At 52.9% G+C, this 27,369-nt stretch overlaps 1 protein-coding gene across 2 annotated transcripts; it reads right to left on the bottom strand.

Annotated features, from left to right (window-relative positions):
* Window positions 1-14: 14 nt before the first annotated feature.
* SGSM3 (small G protein signaling modulator 3) lies at window positions 15-27,369 on the bottom strand. 2 transcript variants are annotated; one of them, XM_036758827.1, is made up of 24 exons: window positions 27,184-27,317; window positions 7,370-7,442; window positions 6,925-7,010; window positions 5,947-5,977; window positions 5,463-5,590; window positions 5,296-5,362; window positions 4,798-5,006; window positions 4,611-4,718; window positions 4,297-4,440; window positions 4,000-4,195; window positions 3,774-3,919; window positions 2,978-3,202; window positions 2,838-2,892; window positions 2,614-2,741; window positions 1,888-2,043; window positions 1,741-1,795; window positions 1,561-1,610; window positions 1,194-1,346; window positions 1,029-1,099; window positions 854-902; window positions 664-749; window positions 449-571; window positions 302-362; window positions 15-203 (listed from the first exon to the last, which is right to left on the bottom strand). In XM_036758827.1, the coding sequence occupies exons 2-24, from the start codon at window positions 7,374-7,376 to the stop codon at window positions 120-122; spliced, it is 2,418 nt and encodes an 805-aa protein (XP_036614722.1). In that variant the 5' UTR covers window positions 7,377-7,442; window positions 27,184-27,317; the 3' UTR covers window positions 15-119. The 2 variants fall into 2 exon arrangements, with proteins under 2 accessions (XP_036614722.1, XP_036614721.1); XM_036758826.1 differs by lacking the exons at window positions 5,463-5,590; window positions 5,947-5,977 and having other exon boundaries at window positions 27,184-27,369.

The following is a 27,369-nucleotide window of genomic DNA, read 5'->3' as shown; positions in this document are numbered from 1 at the left end:
TTAAAAGCAGGTGCTTTCACAATATGCTGTTTATTTATAAACCAAAAGAATAAAGGTCCTATCACTGTTGGCCGGAGTGTTCCCTCCTCCCCCCTGGGCCCGGGTGGAGTGGGGCCCCGTCACCCATCTATATCCCAGCTGAAGAGATGGTGCTTCACCAGCATGTCCTGGACACCCTCTTTCAAAGGTTTCTTCTCCTTCTCCTGCAAACAGACCACGACCCTCTTAGCCCACACCTATGGTGGCCGTCCAGCGGCCCTGGTTAGGGCAGGCCAGGGCTCGGGTCCCTTCAGCCACTCACCTCTTTCTTGATGGGAAGCTCCCAGTCCTGAGAGAGACTGAAGGCAAAACAGCAGAGGACTCTGGGTGGGAGGAGGGCAGAGGTGAAGCCCTGTCCGGGTGCACGGCCCCTCTTCCTTCCTGCCCACCCAGAGGAGGGGCCACTCACCGAAGCTCACACTTGATCTGGACCCAGCCTGGGCTGCGGAGGAAGGACCACGGGTGGTACCACTTCTCCACGGTGGCCACACTCGAGCAGAGCACCTCCAGCCACAGATGCAGAACCTGCTCACTGGAGGGGGCAGACCTTGCTGCAGGGGGGCCACGAGCTTTCCTATCCCCCCGTTCCCTCCCCCTTCCCTGCACCTCCCTTTCTCCACTCACTTGAGCCCCACGCAGATGAGGGAGCGGAGCTTTACGTCCATCTGAGTGTGGGCAGCGTCGTGAGTCATGTTCACAGACTGAACGGCCTGTGGAGGAGGACAGGAGGCTGGCCCAGACCACGGTCCCCCTGCTTGAGCAGGCGCCTCCAAGGGAGGGGACGTTGGCCCGAGGCCTCGGGTCACTTACGTACCCGATAGAGCAGCTCCTCAGGGGTCAGGACTTTTCCATCTTCGTCTAACCTGGAGAAGGCCAAAACGTTAACCCAGGGGTATCGGGGGTGGGGTGCTGGCATGGGAGTGGGACCCAGAAGCCCCTGCCAGGCGAGGCACTATGGGGGAAGGCTGGCCTGAAAGAAAAACCATTACCTGTAAGTTTTACAGAGAACGAGACGAGAGTAGACAGAGTCGAAATCCCGTTCCACCTCTCGGCCAGCCGCCTGTGGGGAGGGGTAGGGGGGAGGGGAAGGTCAGCCCAGGGACCACTCCCAGGCTCTCCTCAGATCCCTCCCGGAACTCCTGCCCCACTCTGACCTCTTCAATAAACAGCCACGGGTGGCCTGGGCCCCCAAGCAGAGATGGTTTCTTCAGCCCGTGTTCAAGTATCGACTTGAGGGCAGGACAGAGGGTTCCTCGCACCAGGTCCATGACACCCTCTGTCACAGAGTCATCTCCAGCCACAGAATACTGCAGCAAGGGGGGAGGGAGAGGCAAGTGAGGCCTGGGTCATCCTACAGGGCTTAGACCCTGAAGCCTTTCTGGGGGGGGAAAGGAAGGAATGTGGCTCTCCCACAGCCATGCATCCCTAGTTCCAGCACCCTAAGGTCAAACCCAGGGATCTGCCCCCAGTGAGCAGGCCAAGGAGCTCCCAGAGATGATCCCTCCTCTGCCTTCCTTTTACCTCTTTGCTGCGTTCGTCCAAGACCTCCACAAACTTGGCAGGAAACCAGCCTGGGGGAGAAGCACAGAACTGACCCAGGCCCGTGAGCTGTCCACAGCAGCCAACATTGTATACAGGTGGCAGCCAAGGATGGGAACTGCACCCAGACAGGGCCCACACTCAGCTCCCCTCAGCCCTTACCTCTCAGTCCATTCAGCTCCCCTACCCAACAATGCTCGTCCTTTTGAGATATGATCTACGGGGAAGGAGACAGGGTGCCTGGTCACACCCCGTGGGTGCATTTAGGCTAGGGGCAGATGCCCGCCCTCTACTGCCCACTGCTCGCACCGTGATGATGTCATTTTTTCGGAAGCCCAGCTCATCATCATCGTGGCGCTCAAAGTCCAGCAGGGCCTTTGCCCGGCGCCGCTGGCTGCGGAAACACGCCACGTAGTTTTCGTGGTCCCGCTGGTGGCTTTCCATGGTATAGTCTGGGGTCAGCTCCTGTTCAGAGCCCCCAGAAGGGGCAGGGAAGTCATGGCCCAAAACCCCCAGGGCCTCATCCCCAACATTCTGTTTTCCCCCTCACTGCCACTTGCCAGAGGCTTCTCCAGATGCACCCGCTAGGTGAGGCCACAAAGAAGAGGCAGCCCCAGTAGAGCATAGACATGGTCAAGGAGCTGGCCATGGGACCCTGAGCAAATCCTAGGAAACTCACTAAGCCCTTTGGCTGCAGGGCAAGTGCTGACCTGTACTGGTGAAAAGAGACTCCTCATCTAGGAGTTCCCCTCTCCGTGAAATCAGTTAGCCAGTCAACAAATATTAATAAGTAGGTGCCAGGCGCTGGGCTAAGGTCCAAGAGGAAGGGGTATCCTGTCCAGGCTCAGCATCAGCCTTGCTCTGATCCCTCACCAGACATAGGCTTGAGGCCTTTGCAGACCCCAAGGCACTGGACACTGGGCCTGGACCCAGCCACCTTCTGCCCCACTCGTAGGAGGCAGGCAGTGCCCTAGACTCCCCAGGGAAAACCGAGGACCCCCAGCCTTGGGTCTTTCCCACCCTTCTCCCACTCACCACGCTGCCATTTTTGGGGTCCACACACTGGAAGTGGCGGGCCACCTGCAGGATGGCTTCACGCAGGTCGGCCACCAGCTCCGTCTGCTTTATGTTCTTGGCCTTCAAAGCCTCAAGGTCCTCGTCCCCTGGAAACCACAGAGAGGGCAGTGAGGGCTGCAGCCTCCTCTCCAGAGGCAGAAGGGCCCCCTGGCCTGGCCATCTGCTGTCCTCGCTGGACTCACCAAAGAGCAGGGAGGCAATGCCCGACTTTCTGCGCTGCGTTCTGCGCCGTACCACCTACAGAAAAGTGGCCACAAGGTGGGTCAGAGGCTGGGCCAAGCCCACCAGCTAGGGAGTCAGCCCCTGAGAGGTCCTTGGTCACCTTGGTGAGGTTGCCGGTGGCGCCAGGGCCAAGCAGCTGGCCCTGGTCGGCAAGGAGGTAGGCCAAGTGCTTGCGGCGCTGGGTCTCCACGGCCACGTGGGTCAGGGAGCCAGCCAGGCGCATGGCCTCGGCCAACAGCACCTCCACATCCTCCATCTGGGATGGGATGTCCGACAGTGTGTTGAAGATGGAGGCCGAATTCTCCGACTGGATCAGTTCCTCCTCCTGCAGCCAGAGGAAGAGCGAGGTGAATGTGGGGCCTGGTCTCCCCGACTGCTGAGGGACAGGTCAAGGGAGATCCACGGGAAGCCCAGCACGGAGACCCGGACAGGGCCGTGGAGACAGCGGAAACCTCTGGGCATTGGAGTCAGGAAGATCCCAGTACAAATGGTGCCTCAGACACTTGCGAGGTGTGGGACCCTGAGGGTGTCACGTCACCCCTGCCTATGTCCGTTTCTTCAGCACCCATCTCCCAGAGAGATTTGTACCTCGCTGTGCAAACCTTCAGTGCCGACTGAGACCATGCTGGGAGCACAGGAGGGGCTCAGCGTCCGCTCTGCCAGCTGGCCTGTCAGTCACTGAGTAGAGAAGACAGAATCGCCCACCCGGCTCTGCCCATCAAGCCCCACTGGGTGGACCTGGGTTCGAGTCCTGGCTGCCCCTTCATGGCTCCCTAACCTTGGGGAGGTCATTAACTTGGGCTTGTTTGCTCATCTGTAGAATGGGAACAGGAGGCCTTGGGAGCAGTCGCAGCCTGTCTGCCTGTGGGCCTCAGTTTCCCCCTGGGGGCGGGCACCTTCATCCGGAGCATGCCCAGGGTGATCTGGAAGAGCACCAGCGAGCCCTGGTAGAAGAACAGATCCCAGATGCGCAGTAGCAGCTTCATGTGGACCACGCTGGCGAAGGCCGTGAGGAACCAGTGCACGGTGATGAGTGACAGCTCTGGGGGGACAGAGGCGGGCAGCTGCCAGCCTGCCCACAGCCCCTCCCGGGGGCCGCCCCCCGCCCGCCCCGCCCCTCACCGATGTCGTGCTCCAGGAGCAGCGCGTCCAGCTGAGGCAGGTACTGCACGATCAGATGGCGCAGGACCCGCTGGTCCATCTGGACGCCCATCAAGGTGGTGCCGAAGTAGGCGGCAGGCACCAGGTCCTCGATGATGGCGCACATCATCCAGAAGGCATCGTCCTCCTCCAGAAAGAGCAGCAGGCAGGCGGCCACCTGCGGGGCCGGGGCTGGAGGGGGGCGCTCGCAGCTCCCCTTCCCTCTGCCACCCTGCCCCCGCCAGAGCCCCGTGCCCGCCGCCCCCACCCCCGGCTCACCATGCCGGTGCCCTGGCAGTAACCGATTTCGGGGTAGAGCCAGGCGAGCCCTCGGAGGATCCTGCGCAGCCGAGGCACCCCAATACTGTTCATGGTGGAGAAGCAGGCGTTGCTGGGCATGGTGCGAAGCAGGTCCTTCTCGATCTGGCGAAAGCCCCAGGCCCCCCCCCGCCCCAGTCAGCAGGGAGCTGCCCCCAGAATATTGCCGTCTCACTGCTCCTGCCAGTCTCCCCTCTCCCTCCTCGCTGCCCAGTGAATGCCCCCTGCCCCCTCCTCATCGCCCAGGGAGCCCGACCCCACCCCCACCGCCTCACCTGCTTGGCCGCCATGGTCTCGTCACTGGAGCTGTTCTTGACGATGTCGCGATAGGCCATTTCGGAGCTGTGCTTCTTCTGCAGGGCCCCGGAGAGGCGCATCCATAGCTGCGGAGGGGAAGGCTGGCAGCACACGGGCAGGTGGGGGCCCAGGCACCCCACCCCCCCACCTCTGGGCCCACCTTACCTGGGGCCTCATGCTGTGAGGGATGCCCCCGAGCACCAGGGAATAGAGCTTGTCCGAGCGGGACAGGGACACTTCGATCTTGTCCCAGGTGAGGTCCCCCACGTCGTGGTTATGGGTGAACTCCAGGTGGGCTTGCCACTTCAGCCTCTGCTGGGGGTCTTCCGTCAGGGGCCCATCCAAGAGCTTGCTGGAGTTGGGCTCGGCTCCATCTTTGGTGGGAGAGAGATGAAAGGAAACTCTTCCTCTTCCTCCTCCTTTTCCCCCAGACTCAAGAAAGGGCCCTTGAGGTAGGTGGGCACTCTGGAGCCCTAGGGCCCAGCCCAGGAAGAGGGCACAGGGTGGTGCCCTGGGCAGATGGACTAATGAGAAAGGACCGGAAGGACCCAGCATGGGCGGGAATCAGGTGCTGGTGCTGCAGGGGCTCCTCCGGAGCTGGGTGCCATGCCCGGGGAGCTGGCACACAGGCCTGTCCCTCCAGGGGCCCAGGGATGTCCTTACCTTCCTTGTCCACCCGGAAACCAAATTCATCATAGCGGGGCTCCGGCTGCTCTACTGGCTCTTCCTTCTAGGACCAGGAGCCAGGAGGACACAATAATAGACTCCATCTGTTTACTCCCCAGTAGCCATGCCCCCCATCTCAAAGCCATCACCCTTCACGCCCTCACTGAAGCGGCTGGCTCTGCAAAGGGTCCCCAGGGAATATGTTTGGCCACGAGGCCTCTCCTCAGTCCAGTCCAGGCCTCCCTGGCTGGCCCTGTCCCTGCCTCTTCTCTCCAGCCAACCTGGCACACGTCTAGTTTGCCACTTCTGCACATTTGCTCATGCCGGTCCTGCTGCCTGAAGTGCCTTCTCCTCCCCATCTCCACCTGCCAAAATCTCACCATCTATTCCATGTCCCCTCCTCCATGAAGCCTTCTCTAATCACCCGAGCTAAGAAGGCACTCTACTGCCTCTGAACCTCTAGAACATTTCTCTCATTCAAGTCCCCAAGACAGCCGCCTCTCTCGAGTTGGATTTCTGCACCGCAGGCTGCCTGAGGCCAGGACTGTCTGAGCCTGGAGGTCACGTTCCCCCTGGGCAGGAGGCCTCTCCACAACCCCCACCCCCACAAGGGTCCTTCTAGTTCCTCTTAAAGCCCTTCAGCAAGACCAGGGAAGGGCCTCCAGGGCATTCCAGGCTCCTTGGGAACAAACCCAAATTCTTGCGTAGTTCTGGCGTTTCCTTTGAATGAGGGTCATCTAGGAAGACTTAAAGGCTCGTGGGACCTGGGTCTGGTGCTGGAAGTGACCGGGGCTGTCACTTTGCAGAAGAAACCCAGGCCTGGGGGGGATAAATGACCTGCCCCAAGGTCATACACATGGTAAATCCAAAGGGCAGGATTTGAACTCAGGTCCTCTGACTTTGAAGCCAATGTTCCTTCCCCTGTTTCATTCCTGTTCCTTCCCCAAGATCATGACTTCCAAAAGAACCAGACTGCAGGAAGCTCAGAGGAGTTACCCACATGGCTCCAGGGCTCCTCAGAATCCTCCTCTGGGCACATCCAAGAGGAAAGGGGCCAGGCCTGCCCAGAAGCCACAGAGCCCCAGAACCTGGGCCTGCAGCTCCTTCCTCTCTCTGCTCATTCCAAAATGAGAAGGCTCCTGACCCGAAGGCCCTGGGCAGCGGTGACTCCTGGGCAAGGGCCTTCCTTTCCCATGTGGTCCCTCTCAGGCCTTGGGGGGGGGGGGGGGCTGACCCCTGCCCATCCCCCCTCTTCAAACAAAAAGGTTCCCAGGCTGCCCCGCTCTCCCACCAGCTCTCATCTCCATCCTGTGGGTCTTCCAAGGCTTACAAAGGGCTTCTCCCAGAACTCCTACGACAGGCAGGATGTACCCATCTGACTACTTTCTTTTGATAATTGAGTAAAATGGGCCTTTGGGATCTGAGAGTGCAAGGGGCCTTGGTTCAAGGTCACAAAGCCAGAAAATGTCAGAGCCTGGATTTAGACCCAAGCCCTCACCATGGAAATCTTGCCTCATTAGTTCTGTGGTAAAATGACCCCAAATCCTGGGTCAGTCTACAAGCACAGGGCTAGGCTGACCCATCTGTGCCCTCCCATGTCCAAGGCAGCCTGACAGGCTTCCCTACCTGAGAATACTTGGCCAGTATCTCCTGGGGCCATATGCTTGGGGTCAGGGCTGAGAAGGGGCCCCCAGCAGGAGGGGTATGGCTCCCTGTGTGTAAAGAAACCAAGAAGGGAGAGAGGGTCAGGGCAGCTGCGTAGCAGGGCCCCTGCCCCCATAAGCAGGCTAGGGGACCCCCAGTGGGGACAAAGCTCACCCCAAGGGAGGAGTTCTGGGGGCCAAAGTCCCAGGAATCCAGAGTGATCAAGGAGAAATGGCCCCTGGGCCAGGGAAGGAAGCCCCAGGAAGCCACTCCTGGAAGTAGGGACCCAAGTCTCTTCCCTTATGGCCACAGCTCTTGTCTGGTGCCAGGCTCCCATTCCCCTGGTGTAGGCATGACCCTCAGTCCCTCTGGCCCCAAGCCCAGCCACATGGTTAGAAAGGGAGCACCAACCTTGCCTTCCTCTCACCTGACATTCTTCCAGAAAGGCCTGGAAGCGTCTGCAGACCCCACCCGAGTGGCCTTGTGGGGAGCCTCCGCTGCTGTGGGGGGAACAGCAAAGATCTGTTTAGACCACAATCAGTGCCCCCATAAGGGCCTTCTACGCTCAGCTGGCCCAGCCCCATGCTTTTACAGAGGCCCACAGAGGGCAGGTGGCTTCCTTAGGATCACACAGGGAGTATGCAGCAAAGGCAGAATTCAAACCCAGGCCCTGTGACCCCCAAACCAGCACGCCCACTCCACAACCCTGGCTGCCTCTCTCTCCATTCAGCCCCCCTGAGGACACCCTGGCCTTGGCTGAATGCAGCACCCCTTCCTCTGGATACTTTGACTGAGAGGCCCTGCGGCATCCTCCAGGGAGAAAAGCACCCAGGCCTGATTTCATCAGGGTCATGTTTCCTACAAAACCAACCTGGCCCAATTCCTCGGATGACCTAGCCTTGTGAGTCTGAATCCCAGTGACATCAGAATGCACAGAAAAAGCCTCAGGCTCTGCCCCTTCTGGCATCACAGGGTTACAGCCCCAAGCTGGAAGGACCCTGAGCACTTAGGGGTCATCTAAGCCAACCTTTATGGGGAAACTGAGGCCCACAGAGGTGAGGCCCTGCCTTGGCCACAATGACTGGCTGGTGACTTAACCCATAAGCCCCTTAGCACAATACACCTGCCCCTCCTACTGCCTGAGTGCTGTAGGGCATGGGATCACCCCTCAGGGTTTATGACCCATTCCCAGAGCTGTCCACAGAGAAACACAGTGACTACCATGTAAATGGAAGGAACCTGACCACAGAGAAGAGGTGGAAAAAATGTAGCTCCTTCCCTCCTTTCCAAAGGTGGGGGACTGTGGGTGTGGAACAACACATACAACGTCAGGCTCCCTTCAAGTTTTGGCGAGCTCTGCTGAGCCACGTCTTCCCCTCATGCTAAGTTTTCGTTATAAGCAGTGGCTTGCTGGTAGGGGAGAGGTGAGGGAGGCGTCTAGAAATGTTTTAAAACAAAATGAAACAATCCAAAGCTCCAAGAGACCAATCTACCCAAAGATCACTGTGACGATGTAAATGAACAGACCACTAACAAGGAACAGCCCTGAGTAATGGGGAAGCCCCAGGGACTCCACTAACAAGATGCACCCCTCCCCAGAAGGGAAAGCCTGGCACAGGATGGGCAGAAGAAAGGGCCACCTGCTGAATCGGTTTGTCAGGAGGGAGCGGGTATCTACCCACCTGGAAAGACAAAGGTTATCAGTTCAAATTTAAAGAAAAAAATGTCCCAAAAGGAGAGGTACAAACCAGGGGCCTCAGAGCCAGGACATTCCCTGGCTGGGAAGACCTGGGCCAGTGCCTGCTGCCATCCCTCACTCCTCCTGCTTCCCCCAGTGTTAGCCAGCTGGGCTAACTGGCCAGGTGGGTGATTCAGGCCTAGGGAAATTTTGGCCTGGCTTCTGTCGGCCTCACGAGAGATGGATACAAACCAGGCTGAGACTGGCGGGGCAAAAGCATGGAGGAGGATGAGGGGGGTGGTGTCTGTGTGTGGGCCCCAAGCCAGCAAGGAGGGCCTGTGGCATTTTAAACCTTTCCTTTCTAGTTTTGAATCACTAACTTGTAGCCTGGAAGGAACTTCCCTTAAAATACTTTGGGCATCAAGTGCTAACTAGGGGAGATCCTGGCTCCCTACAGTGACATGGCCCATGACCCTTGGCCAGCCCTGAAGGCGCCTCGATTTGGTCGTTTCTAGTGTTAGACGACAGTACTTCAAACCAGCAAAGACCTGGGAGAGAATGAAGTACAACTCCTAGATTTTAAAGACAGAGAAATTGAGGTGTAGAGAGGGGCAATGTTACCCAGGCAGCAGCAGAAGAGGTGGGAGTCCCGTGGCCTCCTTAACCTCAGTCCCCTCGTCTGTAGAATGGCCCAAGGGCCTGGAGGTATCCTCTGGAGGCATCTTCTGACTTCAGGCTGAGCTCTTAGGCCTCAGGAGGCCTTCATGCCTACACACACACCCTCCCCCAATATCTAAGCCAACCCTTCCTGTTTCCCTGGCCCACAAGCTCTGAGTGGAGATGCTCAAGGTCTGGCAGCTGCCCCTTAGAACCAGCTCACTTCTGCCTCGAATCAGAATCACCTGATCCACAGCTTCCGCCATCTGCTGCCCCCAGACCTATAGGGACATTTGGTGAGGAGGCAGGTTGGCAAAATACCCCTTTGGCTCCACCCTCAAAAAGCTGGCCTATCCCATCCACATCCATTGGGCCAGAGGAAGCATGGCCCCCAACCAGAGGCTATACCCATGCCCCATTTAAAACAAAAGGGACCCAAGGAGGGGAGCTTTTGTGGCAATGGACAGTGGGGGTTGGATTGGGTTGGTTTTATTTTTCTCAACTTAAATGTGTTTATCAGTATTTTTAGGACCTAGCTCAGGTTTATCAGGAGGGAGTGAGAATCTACACACCTGGAAAGACAAAGGGCATCAGTTTAAATTTAAAGAAAAAAAAATGTCCCAAGAGGAGAGGTACAAACCAGGGGCCTCAGAGCCAGGACATTCTCTGGCTGGGAAGGCCGGGCCAGTGATAGGGTTGAAAAGAAAAAGTCTGGAATCCAATTGGAGTTCCCCCATCACGGAAGCCAAAGAGCCCTGCAGCTGAAGAAAACCCATATCTGATGAAGGAAAAGTCGACGAGCCCAATGAGCTATGAGTTTCCTTGATAAAGAAGGAAGCGTTTCTATGGTTCCTACTGTGTGCCTACAGTGGCCAGGTTACACACACTGAGCTAAGTGCTTCACACCTAGGAGAAACAAATATGCTTCACCCTTGGGCTCCCCTCAGGCCCCCTGTGCCAGCCACCCATCAGGGCTGGCTCCCTACTTTTGTCCATCCTGCAAAGTCCAAGTGAAATGCCAGCTTCCTGGATTGGCCTCCTCAGGCCCACAGTGAGGACCTTGCTCTTCGCCTCTCTGATGTAGTCACCCATTACGGTCACACTGATGCTTTAGCTCCCCCACCTTGGTGGAGCTCCTCCCCAGGGCAGATAACAGCATGGTATTCAGCATGCAGGCAATTAGCTTTTGTTCAATGTCCTCTCCCAAATATTCCCCCCGCCCCCTCACAGAGACCACGGGGTCTTCCAGGATGTTTGTTCCTCACCACATGAGCAACAATACTTCCTTGAATATACCACTGATCTGGAGTTAGTGTAACAGGATTTCGAACCCCAAAGGGATGTTAGAAACAATCTAGCTTCATCCATTCCTTTGCTCTCCCTTCAGCTACACTGCAAACTAAGGTGGAATTGAGCTAAGGCCAAGGGCAGGTCCGGCCCACCACCGATGGACCTACGGATGGCTTTAGCAGCAGCCGAGTAGACGAGAGGCCTGGAAAGACTGGGCCTAGTTTAGGAGGAAAGCTGCCAGTCACAGAACTCACGAGGGTCTGTATGGGACCCGTTATGCTCTTCCAGAAGCAGCTCCAGCTTCCTCGGGCCAGGTCACCCCGTGTCCCTTACAGGTGACAGACACCAGGCAGGAACAGCTGAACTGGGAGGACAGGTTTTTCCTGCCTCTGGTTGCTATGGAACCTTCTTCCGCATGGCCATCAGAGCTGGTGAGGGTGGCTGCAGGCCAGGAGCAGGCAAACAGGCACTTCTGAAGGGCTCCAAAGGAGAAGCAAGGACTTGGTCCCATGAGGGGAGAGGAGCCTCCGTCCTGACCCTCCCCCCAGTTTGCATCTTTGGGGGCCTGAAGGACCCTCATCTTCTGCGCCAGTTCTCCTGAACTTAAGACCCACACAAGTGTGTGGATGGTCTGGCCATTTTCTTTCATTTCCAGTTCCAGTTTGGGGGTGAAATCCAAGTTGGAGTTGCCTGGCCCCTCCCCTCACTGTTATATAACCATGTCCTTCCCACACAGATCTCACGAAACATTTCCCTTTTCAACCCTCTTAATTCACTTCCATGGGTTACTTTCTATTTCTGCTATCTGTGTACGACTCTTACTCCCATATTTCCCCTAAATTTTCCATCTCCTGGATCACGTTGTACTGCCTTCTGCCTTCCGGGGGGTTTTATTCAAGTGGATTTCTGTGGACATACATGGGAGAAAACACAGACAGAGTGGCCTGAGACTTGCCAAGAGGGGAAAACTAATGATGACAAGCTGGGCTGTCAGGGGTATGAAGCCAAGAAGGGGCTATGAGGCATCAGGCTGAGCCCACCCTCTGGTTGGCTGAAGGAGAGAGTTCTGCCACACATGGCTTCCCTGAGTGTTGCATGGGAAGAAAGGCTCCAAGCACACAGGAAGGGCTCATTGTTGAGAAATGCTAACGGAGGAAAATCTGCTTCAAAATGGAAACATGTTTTTAACAATGCTCACCCTTTGGGGGCCAACAGAACATCAGACAAGGAAGTTAAAGACCTTCCACGGCATCTCTAAGAATTTGTGCCCAAACTGAGGCTGGAAACCAACTTCCCAGCCTGACCTGGCACTGGAGCTAACACTTCCCACAGCTGGGATTCAATGTTTACACACCACTCTGGGAACCTAAGGCAAAAACCCCACGTGCAAACATATTAGAAACCTCTCCTGCAAAACTGTGAATGGGGCGGCTGGGGTGTTCTCTCCCCAGGGTGAGCTGATGCTTCTAACACTGCTCAGTGGGAGGGGTGGGGGGTTGACATATCTCAGCAACTTCCTAAGCTGCTACAAGGTACATTCAGCTCCCTGAAAAAATCAAGTTTTGTAAATGTTAAAGGAGGCACCGGGAATGATTAGTGTGGGCCTCTGGAAGATGTCATGCTTCCAAAGCAGAGAGGAGCCCCAAAGCTCCTGGCCCTCACACCAGGCTGATGACATGCAACCCTTACAGACCAGTCTTTTAGCTGCTCACAGGCCAGGATCATTGCAGACACACCCAAAGCAGGTGCTTCTAAGAGGGTGAGCAGGAAAGCCCAACAGTCCACTGAAAACCAGTCTGGTTTCTGATTTGACTGAATGCCATGGTCACCCACACTCTCCTCTGGGGTACTGGGAAGAGCTCCTCTGAAGGGCACGGGCTGCTGCCCACTTGTCAGGGAGGCTGTAAAGGGAATTCCTGTCCAGGCAGGCATTTACTAAGTACCTACTATGTCCTAAGCTGATATTCTCACATTTGATCAATGACCTCTGATGTCCTTCCCCACTCTCATGCACTGACCTGCGTTTGAATACTGGCTCTGGACTGAGGACACAGAGCACAGTGTAGTGATGGAGCCCAGCTGATCTTGGAGTCAGGAAGGCCCATATCCAAAGCCTGCCTCCAACATTTACTTCTCAAGCCCCCCAAGCCACACACAGCGATGGGCACCCCATCACCTACAGGTGCTCTGCCTCCATGATCTGATATTCTTTCTCACTCCACATTCCTTCCAAGCCCACCCTCCATCTTCCCCAACCTCTAGTCCCCCCACAATCCAATGCAGGCCACCTTGACGCCTTCCTATCCCCCAACCTTGGACTTCCTCCTCTCCTCCCACACATCTGTGTTCTCTAGTCTCCACTGGGCCCCACCACTCTCAACGTTCACCTCTCAGCAGCCCCTCCAGCTCCACAGAGGGCTCCCACACCCAGCTAGCCAGCCCTCGTCTCTCCTGGGCTCCAGGCCTCCATCACTGACTGCTCTTTGGCCATGTCTGCAAAGATGCCTCATGGACACCTTGACCTCAACATGTCCCAGACAGAATTCACCCCCCTCCCCCCACACATACCTCTCTTGCTGATGTTCCGCCCTGCTTCACTCCCCTGTCCAATCAGTGGCCATTTCACCGACATCCTTCCCTCATGTGGAAATTCCTCTAGCCTTTCCCTCACACCTGAACTTTTACAACAGTCTCCTGATTGGTCCCAAGTCTGTCCTCCCCACAGCTAGGAACCTGGCATTCCCTAGCACACTCCTGCTGAATAAATTCCCCATTACCAGAGGATAAAACGCAAACTCCCCCCCCCCCCCCCCCCCCGCTGGCTCCTCTCTGGGTTTACCAGACATTCCTGCACAAATTCTACCTTGCAGCCATCCTGTCCTGTGCTTTCCCTCGAATAGGATGTCATCTCATCTCGATTCCTCTGCTTCGTCACATCTGCCTTTCAGAACTGCCACCTCCATAAAGGCTATGAGGCCTTTCCGGATGCCCCCACTCCACTTTGGATACACACTGACAGTTACTTCTCTGTTTATATGTTGTTCCCTCAAAGCATAAGCTCATGGAGTTCAGGGGTTGTTTTATAAGGGTCTCCCAGCAGGTAGCACAAAGTAGGTGCTTTAGGGATACCTGTGGACTGATTACTGGCTGTACTACTACGGGTAAATTATAACAGACGACAGACTGCCAGGCTGAAGATGGACCAAGAAGGATTTAGGTTAAAAGGCTAAATATTAGAAAAATCCTTCTAGATTCTAAGAAATGGCTGAGAGGCCAAGAGGCACTGGCCCACAGAATGAGGGAAGCTGGAAAATTTCCTCTGAAGATCCGTGACAATAAGACTTAGTCACCTGGCTAAGAACGTGGCTGGGAAACAGCAAGGCCAAAGGCCGACCAGAAAATGTGGGAGCCTTTGTGTGGTCTGGGCCTGTGGTCTCACGGGGCAGTGAAAGGAAAGCTGGGGGAAGAAATGACCCCGAGTGATGCTTAGCCACTGCCGGTCATTTAGGGCTTTGGAGCAAGGTAATCCTTTGAGTGTCTTGGGCCCTTTTGGTAACTAGGAAAAGTCTATGGACCCCTTCTTACAATGATATTTTTAAATAACTGAAGAAAATGTTACATTTCAGTCAGTGAAAATGAAAATATAATTTCTTTCCCATACAAACTCACAGACCCCTCGAAATCTGGGTCCCTGGGCTGACCCCAAGCTAAAGAATTCCTTTCTTAGAGTTGCCTGGGGCACTGAGAAAGGCAGTGACTGGGCCAAGGTGACAGAGCTGCAACGTGGAGTGTAAGCCCGCCTTGGAGCCCCCACGCCCTGCTAGAGCCTGCTGCTATCTCTCCTTCCCTAATTCTAAGACTGCATTACTGTATCTCAGCCCAGTCATGTGATTATGACATTTTAAACCACTTCCTTGCAAAGGTATCAGCAGGCAACTGATTTACTTATTTGAAAGCAATGAAGACTATTCCCTTCTCACCAGAGTGAGGCAGGACCCTCTGGGCAAAGCCAGCATTCTTCAGGTCCACTCCACCTTCCTCTCTCCCCAGTAACTTAAATCCACACAGACATGTATTAAGATGCTTCTATTTACAAAGTACGGCAGGAGCCGTCTCTTCTTTCAAATGAATTTCTCCATAGAAACAATCACCACCTTCCAAAGTCAGATGCTTCCTTACCATGGCACACTCCTGAGCCTAAGCCAGGTGGCTGGTGAGCAAACTGACTGTGCTCTGCTCAGAGAATGCCCTGTGGAGCAGGCCAAAGCCTTATCAACAACCAACGGGGAGGCAGTGCCCAAGCAATGCTGGTCCAGGAACAGGTTTGTTATCTCTCTCCCTCTCGCCCGGCCCTAGCCTCCCATCTGCCATTTCAAACATCTGCCCCTCCTCCCCCCATCTCGAGAAAGACTCTAGGGCTGACGCTACCCATTCCCCTCCCGGTCAATATTTGCCTTGGACACAGTCCAACAGGGCTCCTTCCGGCAAGCCACAGGACCAACTGTACAAGGCCAATCAGACTCATGGAGCAAGAAAGTGGGACAGCAGTTAACTCCACCCCTTAAATCAGCAACCACAGAGATGTATTTGCCTGTTCCAGGGCAGTTTAATTAAGAGCTCCTGGAGAGCTCTGAAAACCATGCCCCCCCCTCCCCCATCCACTCAAAGTCCTCCTGGAAGCCAACTAAAATCGTCCACCAAGTGGAGTCCTGGTCGCCTGCTTGGTTCATGCCCAAATACATCCTTCTAACATATACCTGAGGAAGTGATTACAGATGGAAATGAGGCAAATGCATGAACACTTGGTCTTACCCATTAGAGAAAGGGCCTGGGCTGCAACTAAGGCTGGCTTGGCAAGCAGAAAGGATTGGGTTCGAATCTCACCATCAGCCTAGAAGATTTGCTTGACTTAGTTAAAAGGAGGAAAATAATAAACATAGCTAAAAGTCTCCTCCGTTCATCCAAAGATGCTTGGCCATACTATCTCTGGAGCCAGGCTTCAGGAGGTCTTCGCTTGCCGACTTGTGCCAATCCAGGCTGCCCATTTCACCTTAACACCTCGAAGGGGGCTCCACCACCAGGCCCCTCCCACCATTTTGTTGGCCATCCTGATTGCTGAGGCCAATCTTCTGGCCAGGGGCCTTGCCACACTTCACTAGCTGGCTCTTCCAGGGACATCATGGCTTCCTGGACCAAAGGGGTGAGAGCAGGGGGAGGAAAGACCTGGGGCCAGTCCTGCTCCTGGCTCTTACTAGCCTGGAATTAGACTCTCTGGATTTCCGTTGCCTCCTCGGTGCTTGTCTTCCTTCTCCATGGTTGTTTTGAGGGAAGCACTAAAAAATGTGAGCTCATCAGCTTCATTGGGCAACATGGTTCCCAGGATGAAGGAGACCAGAAAGCTGCTTATAAACAAAGAGGAAAAACCCAGCCAGACAGGAGCAGAGCTCACCTGCTAACCCCGTGGCCTTTGCTCAGCTCAGTCACTTTGGATGCTGCTGCCACACAGGTTTCTGCCCTTCTATGTCTGGCCAGACTGCCATCTACATTTCACCCCTTAAGGACTGGTGTCTTGCAAGGCTCATACCTCCTCTCTCTTTATTCCTCTCCACTGGTCAAGTCATCAGCTGCCATGACTTCAACTAGGATCTCCATGCAGATAACTTCCAAGATAGACTGAAAAACTCTAGTTTCTTTTTTCCTTTTTCTGGCATGTCCTGACACTTGGAAGCACTTTACTCTGGAACTGTCCCGTCCTCCTGCCCTATCCTAGAAACCTCCATCCTCCATGTTAGTGTAGCCAAACTTGAGTATCTCCCTGCTGGTGGCAGAAAAGGCAAGAACCAATCATGTGGCCCTTGAGATGTGCAAATTTAGAGCTTCTCCATCCCACATGTTCCTATGGACCATTTGTGCCCAACCTGTGGTAGAGTCTTTGAGCTTATGTTGGTCTGATCAGCCTTTCACCTGTAAGGTCCCCCTATTGAGAGACTATGGGAGTTAGTTTTGCTTCATCAGAAACTATGGGTTTGATCAGGGCACAACATATATTCCCCTCTATCTTCTTCTCCCCTTCTCCCCTTCTCTCTGCCCTCTCCTTCCATGACACAGGGCTAACCACCTTGAGGGTTAATAATCTCTGTGTGCTGTTAGACTAGTGAAGAAGGATCAAGGATAACCAATCTTCCTGGTAGGTGTGTAGGAGTGTGTGTGTGTGTGTGTGTGTGTGTGTGTGTATTTAAGGAACTTAAGTTATATAAACACATCAGAGTCAGTCAAGATAGAAAGAGCGAGAAGGGGGAGGGACAAAAAAGATGGAGAGAGAGATGGAGGAAAGAGAGTGGGGAGCAGGACAGGGAGAGACAGAGAGAGGAATTTAAGGTATACAACCACATTGGGGTCAGTCAATACACAGATCAGCGAGATAAGATTAGAATAATAAGAAAAAAAGTTGCTTTTGTCTAACATTTCCAGGGCTTTCACAGATACTGTGATAAAATGATCTTATATCACTTGTTACCAAGTACAGGCTGATCGCTTTATAAACAGCACCCACTGTATTATGAGGTTGAGACTTAATAAAATGGTAGAACACATCCTAGGCGGGGAGAGAGTCTAGACACTGGGGTTTCAACAAATCAACAACCCCCACACAGAATGGAGGAACGCAGAGTTCACTGAAGATCTGAAGCCCACTTTGACTCCACAGTGGCTTCTTCACTAAGCCTCATCAGAAGGGGTGTACACTAACTCATGCAGGGTAACCCTCCCAGAAATCATCACTGAGGGCTACCCAACGTGCTGCAGGCTTTTCTCCTCATCTCTTGCCATGGGGCGGCTGTAATGGTGCCTCCAAGTTGCCCGCTAGGCATTCTCAGCCTTACTGCATGAGAGGCTCACCTCCTCTTCAGTCACACATCTCTCCCATAACATCCTTTCCCTACAATTCATTAGTGATTGCTGCAGCTGACTCCCAAGCTCTTCTCTACCATCCCTTTGAATGACTTACGCCTCTAAGTACTCAGAGGGCAGCCATGCCCTCACCAGTGAGCGCAATACTAGCCCACTAAAAACAGCCACAGCAATATTAAGCTTCATTAGAGGCCCTTCCTCCACCCACGTGCTCCCTGCTTTCTTGCCAGGACACTATCCCACTTCCACAATTGGAAGAAGTCTCCTTCTCTGTCAGGAATTGGTTCATCATCAGCTCTCTGGAATCATGGCTGGTCACTGCATTGACCTAGTGTCTCACTGTTGTACCTTGTCAGATTGTTATTCTCATGTAAATTCTGGTTCTGCTCAATTCACCCAGCATCAGTTCACACAAGTCTTCCAGTTTTCTCCCAAACTGTCCTTTTCTTCATTTCTTATGGCACAATAATGTTCCATTAAATTCGTGGACCATAATTTGTTAAACCACACCCCAGTTGATGAGCACCTGGTTGCAGCAATCCAGCTAGCAGCTGCTGTGGGGGTGAGAGACCAACACAAGCCCACAACAGGAGCTGCCAGCACAGGTTCTTTTGATCTGCTTTACTAAGGAAAGTAACACTAAGTGGTTAACAATCTTACTTTAATCCAACATATACATATAAAACACTTAGTTCAGGAGGAACTTCAGAGCAAATACAAACAAGTTACAAACATACACAACATAAACAGATGAGATCACAATTCATAGTTACCAAGAAACCATCAACATCTGGGTTGACAAACCAGGGTGCTCTTAACAACAGCTGGCCCAGAGTCACGAGCCACTGCTCCTGTGGCTCATAGCCCCCAGAAAACAACTCTGTTCTCTCTTTTTATATAGTCTTTAGCCGTCATCAGACATCATCTGAGCCACAGGAACTTAGGTGCCTACTATTGGCTCTGGTCTTAGCAACTCCCCTTAAGGCCCTGGGGGCTTCACACCTCTCTCAACCTCAAACTAGTCTGCTAACCAGCCTGGGACTTTGCACCTAGTAAGACTCAATCAAAGACACTTAATTTAGCATTCTAAAACAGTAAAAAAGTCCCACCGTAATTACCAATACACACCTTCCCAAGTTTCCAGTTCTTTGCTACTCTAGATACAGGTGGTGGACTCAGGGTGCAGAATGAGAAGAAACTAGGAGAAACTTCAATAAAATGAAACCAAAAATGAGCTTAGCTGAGCTGCCATGAAAGGTGTTTTTGTACAGATGGGTCCTTTTCCTCTCTCTTTGACCTCTCTGGGCTTGAGGCCTAGTAGTGGTAGGTAGGCAGCACAGCTTGGTTTCAAGAGAGGCTCAGTGTCAGGCTGGCTATGGGCTGACAAAACTCATCCTCAGCCACTCTCAGACCACTTCTTATGGTGATGCAGACTGAAATGTGACTTAGTGAAGGGACCCACCAGAAAAGGGGGGTCCTTAAGTACTGAACTGAAAGAAGTGTGACATCCAACTTGAGGGAAATGACAGGCCTCCTCTGCTCTGCACACAGCACACGAGCAGCAGTTAGGATGACCGCTCAGGGGCCCAGAATCAGAGATCAGCATCAGAGAGGTGGCCAACTCCTCCCAACCTCCTGATTTTACAGAGGATGGAGCTGAGGCCCAGACAGTTGGAGTGACTTTCCCGCAGGCTAGAAAGAACAAGGTCAGATTTGGACCCACAAAAGGATGGATTCCTCTTTCCACTCCCACACACCACTACTTGTCCTCAAGGCTGTAGGACAGATGAGCAGAGGAGCTGACTCCATAGATGATGAGTTCCTTCTAAATCCGGAATTCTGGCCTTCTGGCACCTTGGGCAATTTCTGCCTCTGGTCTGTATTGAGAGACTCTACTCATTTCCACCATCCACAGTTTAGGGACATTGTAACTGCTATAAATGAACTGTTCTTTGGCTTAATGTATTATTCGTTCATTCCATGACATTTACTATATACAACTATATACATTACAGTAACATTTACTGACCATCACACACACACACACACAATCTCATAGACCCTAAGATTATTTTTCCAAGGTGAATTAATTGCCCGATTTGCCAACGGAACTTGTACTCTTTTGGTAAGAGGCGACATGATAGAGGGAACATGGTCTGGAACATAGCCTGTATCCATTGGGTTCCTGTCGATCCTACTAATTAAGGAAAAATAAAATCAGCTGCACAAATATGGGATGGAAGAAAGCCATGCCCAGACAGCCGAATGGCTTGCACATGAATATGTGTAAGAAAAGCAACAACTGGTGATTTCATTTGTTGCAGGCTCCACAAGAGCCCAGCGCACAGTGTGGCTGCCAAAAAAGCGACGCGTGCTAGGAAGCTTTGGAACCTTTGGGGATCTCATTGGGAATGTAAGATGAAAACCCTTATTATTAATAAGCCAATTATAAACTAAGTCAATGTTAAATAAGCAGCACAGATCATGTGAAGGTACATTATCAAGTGTGTTGGATGCTGGTGGGAAGAGCTGGACTGCCTACTGTGGGGAGTTTAAAATCTAATCAGTCTGATAATGATAGGAATTTGGAGACAGGAGAACACTGGCTTGTGTGGGGAAGGTTTAGCAATGTTTGTGTGCTCACTGCACATAACTGGGTGGAACAGCATTTGGAAAACCTCCTAGTGTTTTCAACAGTCCCAAGGAGCTCCAGTCCCTGGCCCTCCCATCATCTTTTTAATGCCAACATTGTCCCAGAGGTGCTGTGAGTCTGCAAATTCTGGCGGATACAACCCAAACTGTGAGTGACCCACAGGGCAATGGAGTGACTTGGTGGCCTGGATACACAGGCCATAAACCTACTCCCAATCCATAAGCACTGATTAGGTGCTTCCCATGTCCCAGGCTGCACTGGCGTATCTTTAAATGACACCATCCAGGAAGTAGAGGCCTGGAAAAGGAAGTGACCAATGAGCCAGACCTAGCAGGGAAGCCCCTTCCCGATTCCAGGAGAGCGGCCCAGGCCAGAGACCTTTTGCAGGCAAGATAGATCCTGGAGGGAGGGGGACAAGAACCCACAGGATGAGAAGTCGTGGCTGGCCTGATTACTCAGCCATTTATATAGTCACTATCAGGCATTGCTCCCCCACCCCCATGACTCTTGCTTTCCTGCCTCTGGGCCCACTCTCATATTCTCTCCCCCCTCAACCCTGAAGAACAGGGTTCTTCCTGTAGATCTTCAGTCAGTTGGTTAATATGCATTTATCAAGCACCAACTGTGTGCCAGGCAGTGTGCTAAGTGCTGGGGATGCAAAGAAAGGCGAAAGATAGTCCCTGCCCTCCAGGAGCTCCCAATCTAATAGGGGGCAGTATCCCTTGAGGGCAGGGACCACTTCATTCATGCTTTTGCATCTCCATGTGGCACTCAGCAAACACTTAATAAATGCTTGTTGATAAACAGAGCTATAATCTAATTGCCAAAACCAGCAACCAGTTAGTTCTCAGCCCTGCTGTACCGGACCTCAAAGGCCACCATCCAGTCCAACTGGTAGAGCTCAGTGAGAATCCTCCCTCCAACGCATGTGACCTGCGATCACTTCTAGTGATGAGGAGGCCACATCCTCCTCAGGTCACTGATTCCACTCCAGAATAGCTTGGATTTTTAAAAAGTGCTTTATTTCTCGCCTAAATAGGCTTCTAAATATTCTGCCACAGCTCGTTCTGACACTTGATCCTGATTCACCTTGCGTTGGGTGCTCTCCACAGCTCAATCTGGGCCCTCTTCTATTTCAACATCTTTGTTGGCAGTTGCCCAGGCTTCAATTATTACATACAGAGAAGTGGAAAGAGCCTTGGCTCTGGGCCCCAGAGGACCTGAGCTTGAGTTCGAGCTCTGTCGTGAGCCACCAATAAACTCCCTGGGCCTCAGTCTCCTTATTTGTAAAAGAAGGAGGGTGGACCCTGAGGCCCTTCTCAGGTGTGGGTTTATGATGCCATGGTCTTTGTGTGACACCAAAGTCCACAGAAACGCCCCCGGCCTCTTCTCTGAATTTCAGTCTTTCATTTCTACCATTTGGACTTTCTTCTACCTGGAGGCCAAAGTGTCAAACCTGAGGCCTGCGAAACTCCCAGGTGGGGAGCCGGATTAAAATGGAATCAGGAAATGTCCAACAAAACTAAAACGCAACATGGGAGCCTAGGGTTTTCTCAGTCAACATCCAGCGCACAGGGATCTGGCGCCTCTGTTCAATGCAGCATGGAAACCTGCCCCTCCCTATTTTACCCTGTTTATGTCGTCCCCGCTCTTCTCAAGGCCAGGGCTGAAAACTTTGATCATCTATTCCATCATCTTCAGTTCCGCCTGCCCCATCCAATCCTTGGCAGGTCCTGTCAGTTCTGCCTCTGAAATCCCATGGTGTCTTTTCCATTTATACTAACACATTGCCTCGGACGAGGAGCTGGCATGCTCTCTGCTCCCTGTGGCCACTTTCAGACTCTCCCACTATCTCCATCACTCAGTAACCTCTCTTCCTCTGAAGTTCACTTGACCCATACCTACCATCCAATCAAGATTCTGGTAGCTGCTGCTGACCTCAAGGACTTGCCCCTTCTTTCTTCTCTGAGTTCATGGCCTGGCTTACAGGCCCTGTGACTGATCCTAGCTCCTGTCCTTAGCCTAGGGGGCTTCAATGTACATCCAGATACTCTCCAAATACCCCAACCTCACAATTCCTACACTTACTCATTTCCCATGACCTGATCCATGGACTCTTCCACCCCAACAAAGGTGGTCATCCCCTTGATTGTGCCAACACTCATAAAGGTACCACTTCCACAGTCCCGGGCTCTGAAATTCCTTTATCTGATCACCATCTGCTGTCGTTCTGTGTTCTCCAAACCATGCCCTCCAAGCCTCATCCCCTCAGTTCTGTCCTAGGCCATCACTCCTGCGCTAGCTACGAGCCATTTCCAGCTCTCCACCATCCCCTTCTCTTAAGGGCCTTGCCCCTCTTTATCATCTTGCCAGTCTTGCCCTGAAAAGCCTCAGCCTTGGATGGCTTTCCCCCTCTGCTGCATCTCCTTCTACACACACAACTGGAGAAGCTGGAGAAAATTACATAACCATGCTGACTGCGCCCATTACAAAGTTATGTTACTCAACCTCCACTGGGCCCTCCATGCTGCCTGGCAATCCTTCTATGCCTCCCTCATCAACTCTCTGCCTCAGTCAGTCTACCAAACCTTCTCATCCCTCCTCAAGCATCCCATGACACCCTGAGAACCTGGCCTCGTGTTTTACTGAAAAAAAAAACAACCAGAGTTATTGGCCAAGAGCTGTTGTCACTTGTCTCATATCATAAGGCGGCCCTTTTCCTTGCCAAGGCACAAGCAGTCCCATTCCAAGCCACCTTCTCTGGCAGACTGAGCTCCTGTCATCCCCACTCCCTCACTTACTCTCCTGGTCCACTGGCTCCTTCCCTCTGTCTCCAAACATCCACCATCATCGGAAAGTCCTCACTTGTTCTATCCATCCCCACCAGCCCTCATTTCTTCCCTTTTGTGGCTAAACTCTCTGACAAGAGAGGCATGAAAGGTGCCTCCACCCCCTTTCCTTTCACTCTCTCCTTAATTCTCTATGGTCTGGCTCCTGACCCTGTCGCTGACACAGACTAGCCTGCACCTTGGATGCTATCAATCACCATCTTCTTGAGAGTGATCCCTGTTTCTCTCTAGGCTGTTCTCTCTCCTGGTTCTCCTTCTTCCTGGCCCCTCCTCAGTCTCCTTTGCTGGATGTCATCCAAGTCACACCCCTAACCCTGGGTGTCCCACAGGCTGTCTTGGATCCTCTTCTCTTCTCTCTCTGGACTGTTTCACTTGGTGATCTCGTCGGCTCCCGCAGATTCAAACATCATCTCTAGGCTGATGATTTTCAAATCCACTTATCCAGCCCCTCCAGGCTCACATCTCCAGCTGCCTGCTGAACATCTTGCACTGGAGGTCTTACACTCATCACGCCCAACAATGACCTCCTTATCTTGTCCCCCCACCCCTCCCTCTGCCCAAGCTCATTATTACCATTGGGGTAATCCTCCCAGTCACCAGGCTCACAATCTGGGTGGCATCCTTAACTCCTCTCTCTCACCCCACCCCCATCCAATCTGTTGTCAAGGCCCATCCATTTATCTCTGTAATATCTCTCACATAAACTCCCCACTCTGGTGCTGTCTCTCATCATCTCAAGACGGCTGCCTCATCGGTCTTCTTGCCATTAGTCTGGGGTCTGCTACTCAGCTCAAGTAGTACTTCGAGTGTTACTCCCAATGTCTAGGCCTGACCACGTCACCCCCTACTCAATAAACTTCAGTAGCTTCCTATCTCCTCTAGGATCAAGAAGAAAACCCCCTTCCTTTCCCATCTCCTTATACCTCCCTTTACCTTCTCCCCTCACCCCCATGTTCTTCGATCCAGTGACACAAGACCCCCCCACCTCCCAATTCCAGGCACTTTCACTGACTGCCCCTCATGCCTGGAATGATCTCTCTCCTCATTTCCTGGGCTCCTTCAAGTTGTACTAAAATGCCACCTTCTGTAGGAAGCCTTTTCCAATCCCTCTTAATTCTAGGGCCCTCTACTGATAATCATTCATTTCTCCTGTCTTGTTTGTATACATAGGTTTGCATGTTGTCTTTCCCATGAGACTGTGGGCTCCCTGAGAGCAGGAACCGTGTGTGACCCTCCTCTGTCCCCACTCCATGTGCCACCTTTCCCCTGGATTACTGCAGCAGGTTCCAAGTGGCCGTCCCTCCTCCTCCAGCCTTCACACCACTGCCACAGTCACCTCCCTCATGGACAAGTCTGGTCACTGCCCTCACAAAATGGGAGGGGTTCCTCCACAATCAAACCTCCTTTTCCAAACACTTCATACCAGCCTCCTCTTGTCCTCCTGGGCTATCACCCATCTCTGGGGCAGTTTCTTTTCCATGAACAAATTCCTATCCAAGAGCCGTCCAGCCCAGGGATTCCCCTGCCCCCCATCTCTGATATGTCTGACCTCTCCTAAACACTTTTCTCATTTTAATGTACTGTGCCTGTGTATATGTCTCCGTCCCACCCATCCCTTTCCTCCCCCATTAACTGTAAGCTCCTCATTTTTCGCCTCTGAGTCGCAGGGTCTAGCACGGAAGTGGAGTCCAATAGCTGTCTGCAGCCTGATAAGGTTGGGTTCTTAGCAGTCCAAAACACTCCACAGCATGCTCACTTTCTCATCTGGCCCAGATTTTCCAGAGTCCAAGTCCAAAAGACACAATTCCGGCGGAAACAATCTATTTCCTCATGACTTCCTTAACGCTCTTCTGCCTCCCTGGGACAATCTGTGTGACCTCACAAGTGGTTGCTATGGAAAATTCCCAGTGTCACCAGCACAGCCTCAGACATGATTATGAGATGAAACAGAGAGAACAGATGTTTAACCCTCAGGTTACAATAACAAAGATCCTCAATTCCAGTCAAAACTCTTATTGGGAACAAAAAAAGCAAAAAAAAAAAAAATAGACAATGCCAACAGATAAACCTGTTTTCAAAATTTCTTTCCAAGCCGAAGGGGATGCTGGCATCTCTTACATTCACAGAAAGAGGAAAAGAAGCCGATTCCCCAATTTTAAAAATCCATTTCTTTAGAATTTCACTATTTTAAATCCTTTCCTAGGAAGAATCACCTTACTCCACTACCTTCCTTCTGAACTGGTAGAGGCCTCTAATTTCAAAGGTGCTCTCTACATTCAATCCTTAATAAATGTTCTTCATTTGTAGACATTTTCTAATGTCTGGTTTGGGGCCACGTTTACCTGCTCCCTACTCACTGCTTGCTCAGGTCTCAGAGAGCATGAGAACAGGCCTCATTCTCCCTCTGCCCTCCCCCATCACGGAGGCTTGACAGGGTACAGGCTGAGGTGATAAGTAGCGATAAAAAGGCTACCTCCATTTAGGGCTATTACCAGAGCGGAGAGAACAATTCTATCCCATCTCTGGGGAACAGGAAGAAATATAAGAAGCAAAGAAAATATCAATGGGCCATTTAGAGAGAAATGGAAAATAGAAAACAAGGCAGAAAACAAGAGAGAGAGAATACGGATGCTCCTGTAGAGTCTCTTAACTCCAATCACCGAGTCTGTAAGAAAATGAGTCAGAATTCAGTTTTTGTGACTCCGTAGTCTGAGGAAGGAATAGGAATTTTCTAAGGAAGGGGAGAAATGCCAAAGAGATTATTCGTTAACATCTACAAATTTCTCATCCTAAGGAACAGATGTTAGCGGTCCGAGTTTTCCTATTTAATTTAGTCCAATACATCACACACCTTTCCAGCCGATGCTCAGGACACCTGTGGCCGTTCAGTTACAAAAGGGAAAACTTTCTAAACTTAATTTAAAAATAAGACCTAGCTGCGTTCATCAAGCTTAAGCACAGAGAAGTCTCTCTCCAATCTTAAAAATCATTCCTCGAACATTAATCCATCACAGATAATCAGGTTTAGATAAGGCCTTGCCCTCCTGGGACATAATAGCTGAGGGAACAATGCTGCTGTTCAGCTGTTTCAGTCACATCCGATTCTTTGTGACATTCTTTGGGGTTTTCTGGGCAGAGAATCTTGGCCTCTCTCTACTGCTGGTACCACCGAGCTGCCCTTGAGGCAACAACACAGGTGGGGGGACAAGGGGGCAGTGAGTTCCCTGAAAAGAGGAATCAGTGTCTCAACCTGGGCACCAGGAGAGGGCTCCAGGCAGACCCCTGGGGGGCTCCTTTTTCAAGGGCTAAAGCCACCATCATTGCCCCATTCTGCACCCGCCTGGCCTCCTCTGCAGGCTCCCGCTGTCTACTCTCTCCCTCTCCCAGGGGTCTCCAGGTTCCATCCTAGAGGCTCTTCACTTTGGGAGGGTCCTGGACCCCCCGGCTGGTCCTGCATCAAGTAGAAATACATAGCATTCCGAAGGAGACCAAAGGCTGGTGACAACAAACATGTCCCCTTTTCCCCATGGAAGTCCATGGACGCCCCCTGAAAACTCCCTGGACCAGGCTAAAGCCACCTGCTAGACATAGGGTGTGGGTGGTGGCTCTGTGTGGGCCAGCGGCTCTCCAGGTATACACTAAGCGCTTAATAAATGCTTGCTGTTTGTCTTTCTGCCCAGACCTTTCACCCTTGCACACTCAGGCGCACACTCGTTCTCCTTCCTGAAGTGGACAGGTCAGTCCACACGCAGCTGTGCACACACACGCACACATGTCACTTTGGGAGGGACGCCCTTGCACACCCAGGCGCACACTCGTTCTCCTTCCTGAAGTGGACAGGTCAGTCCACACCCAGCTGTGCACACGCACGCACACTTGCCACTTTGGGAGGGACACCCTCGCCCACCCAAGCGCACAAGCATGTGAGGGTGGACAGGCCAAGTCACGCCCACGGCTGCGCGCCCACGCCCATCCCCTCTCCAGCGTCACACACCTGGGCCCACTCCCACTCGAGCTCATTCTCCCCCGCCACGCACACGCGCGGTCACACTTGCTCTCTTCCCCCGTGCCACGTACACGCGCCCACTGGCACTCACACTCACTCTCCCGCCCCCCCCCCCGTCACGCACACGCGCGCACACAAACACGCACAACACTAACATGCGCACCCACGCTCCGCCGCCCCGCGGGACTTCGCCACGTACCTGGGGCTGAGCCGGGACCCCTGCTGGACTCGCCCCTCCGGCTGTCCGTCTCTGCTTCACCCCCTCTGTCTGTCAGTCCGTCCGTCCGTCTGTCCGCCCGCCTCCGCTGCGTCTCCGGCCCCTCAGCTCCTGGCCAGTCAGCGCTCCGCTGGGGACCTACCTCAGTACGCACGCGCCGGGGAGGAA

This window comes from Trichosurus vulpecula, chromosome 5 (assembly GCF_011100635.1).
Source record: "Trichosurus vulpecula isolate mTriVul1 chromosome 5, mTriVul1.pri, whole genome shotgun sequence".
In the NCBI taxonomy this organism is placed as follows: domain Eukaryota; kingdom Metazoa; phylum Chordata; class Mammalia; order Diprotodontia; family Phalangeridae; genus Trichosurus; species Trichosurus vulpecula.
This window is presented reverse-complemented; position numbering and strand designations above follow the sequence as displayed.

What these genes read in the sequence shown, in the direction of transcription:
- SGSM3 (XM_036758827.1), bottom strand. An exon ending in TTGCAGAGCCAGCCGCTTCA is followed by an intron (nt 5,363 to 5,462) that starts GTGAGGGCGTGA and finishes TCCTGGTCCTAG; the next exon opens with AAGGAAGAGCCAGTAGAGCA. An exon ending in GGAGCTGAATGGACTGAGAG is followed by an intron (nt 1,611 to 1,740) that starts GTAAGGGCTGAG and finishes CTTCTCCCCCAG; the next exon opens with GCTGGTTTCCTGCCAAGTTT.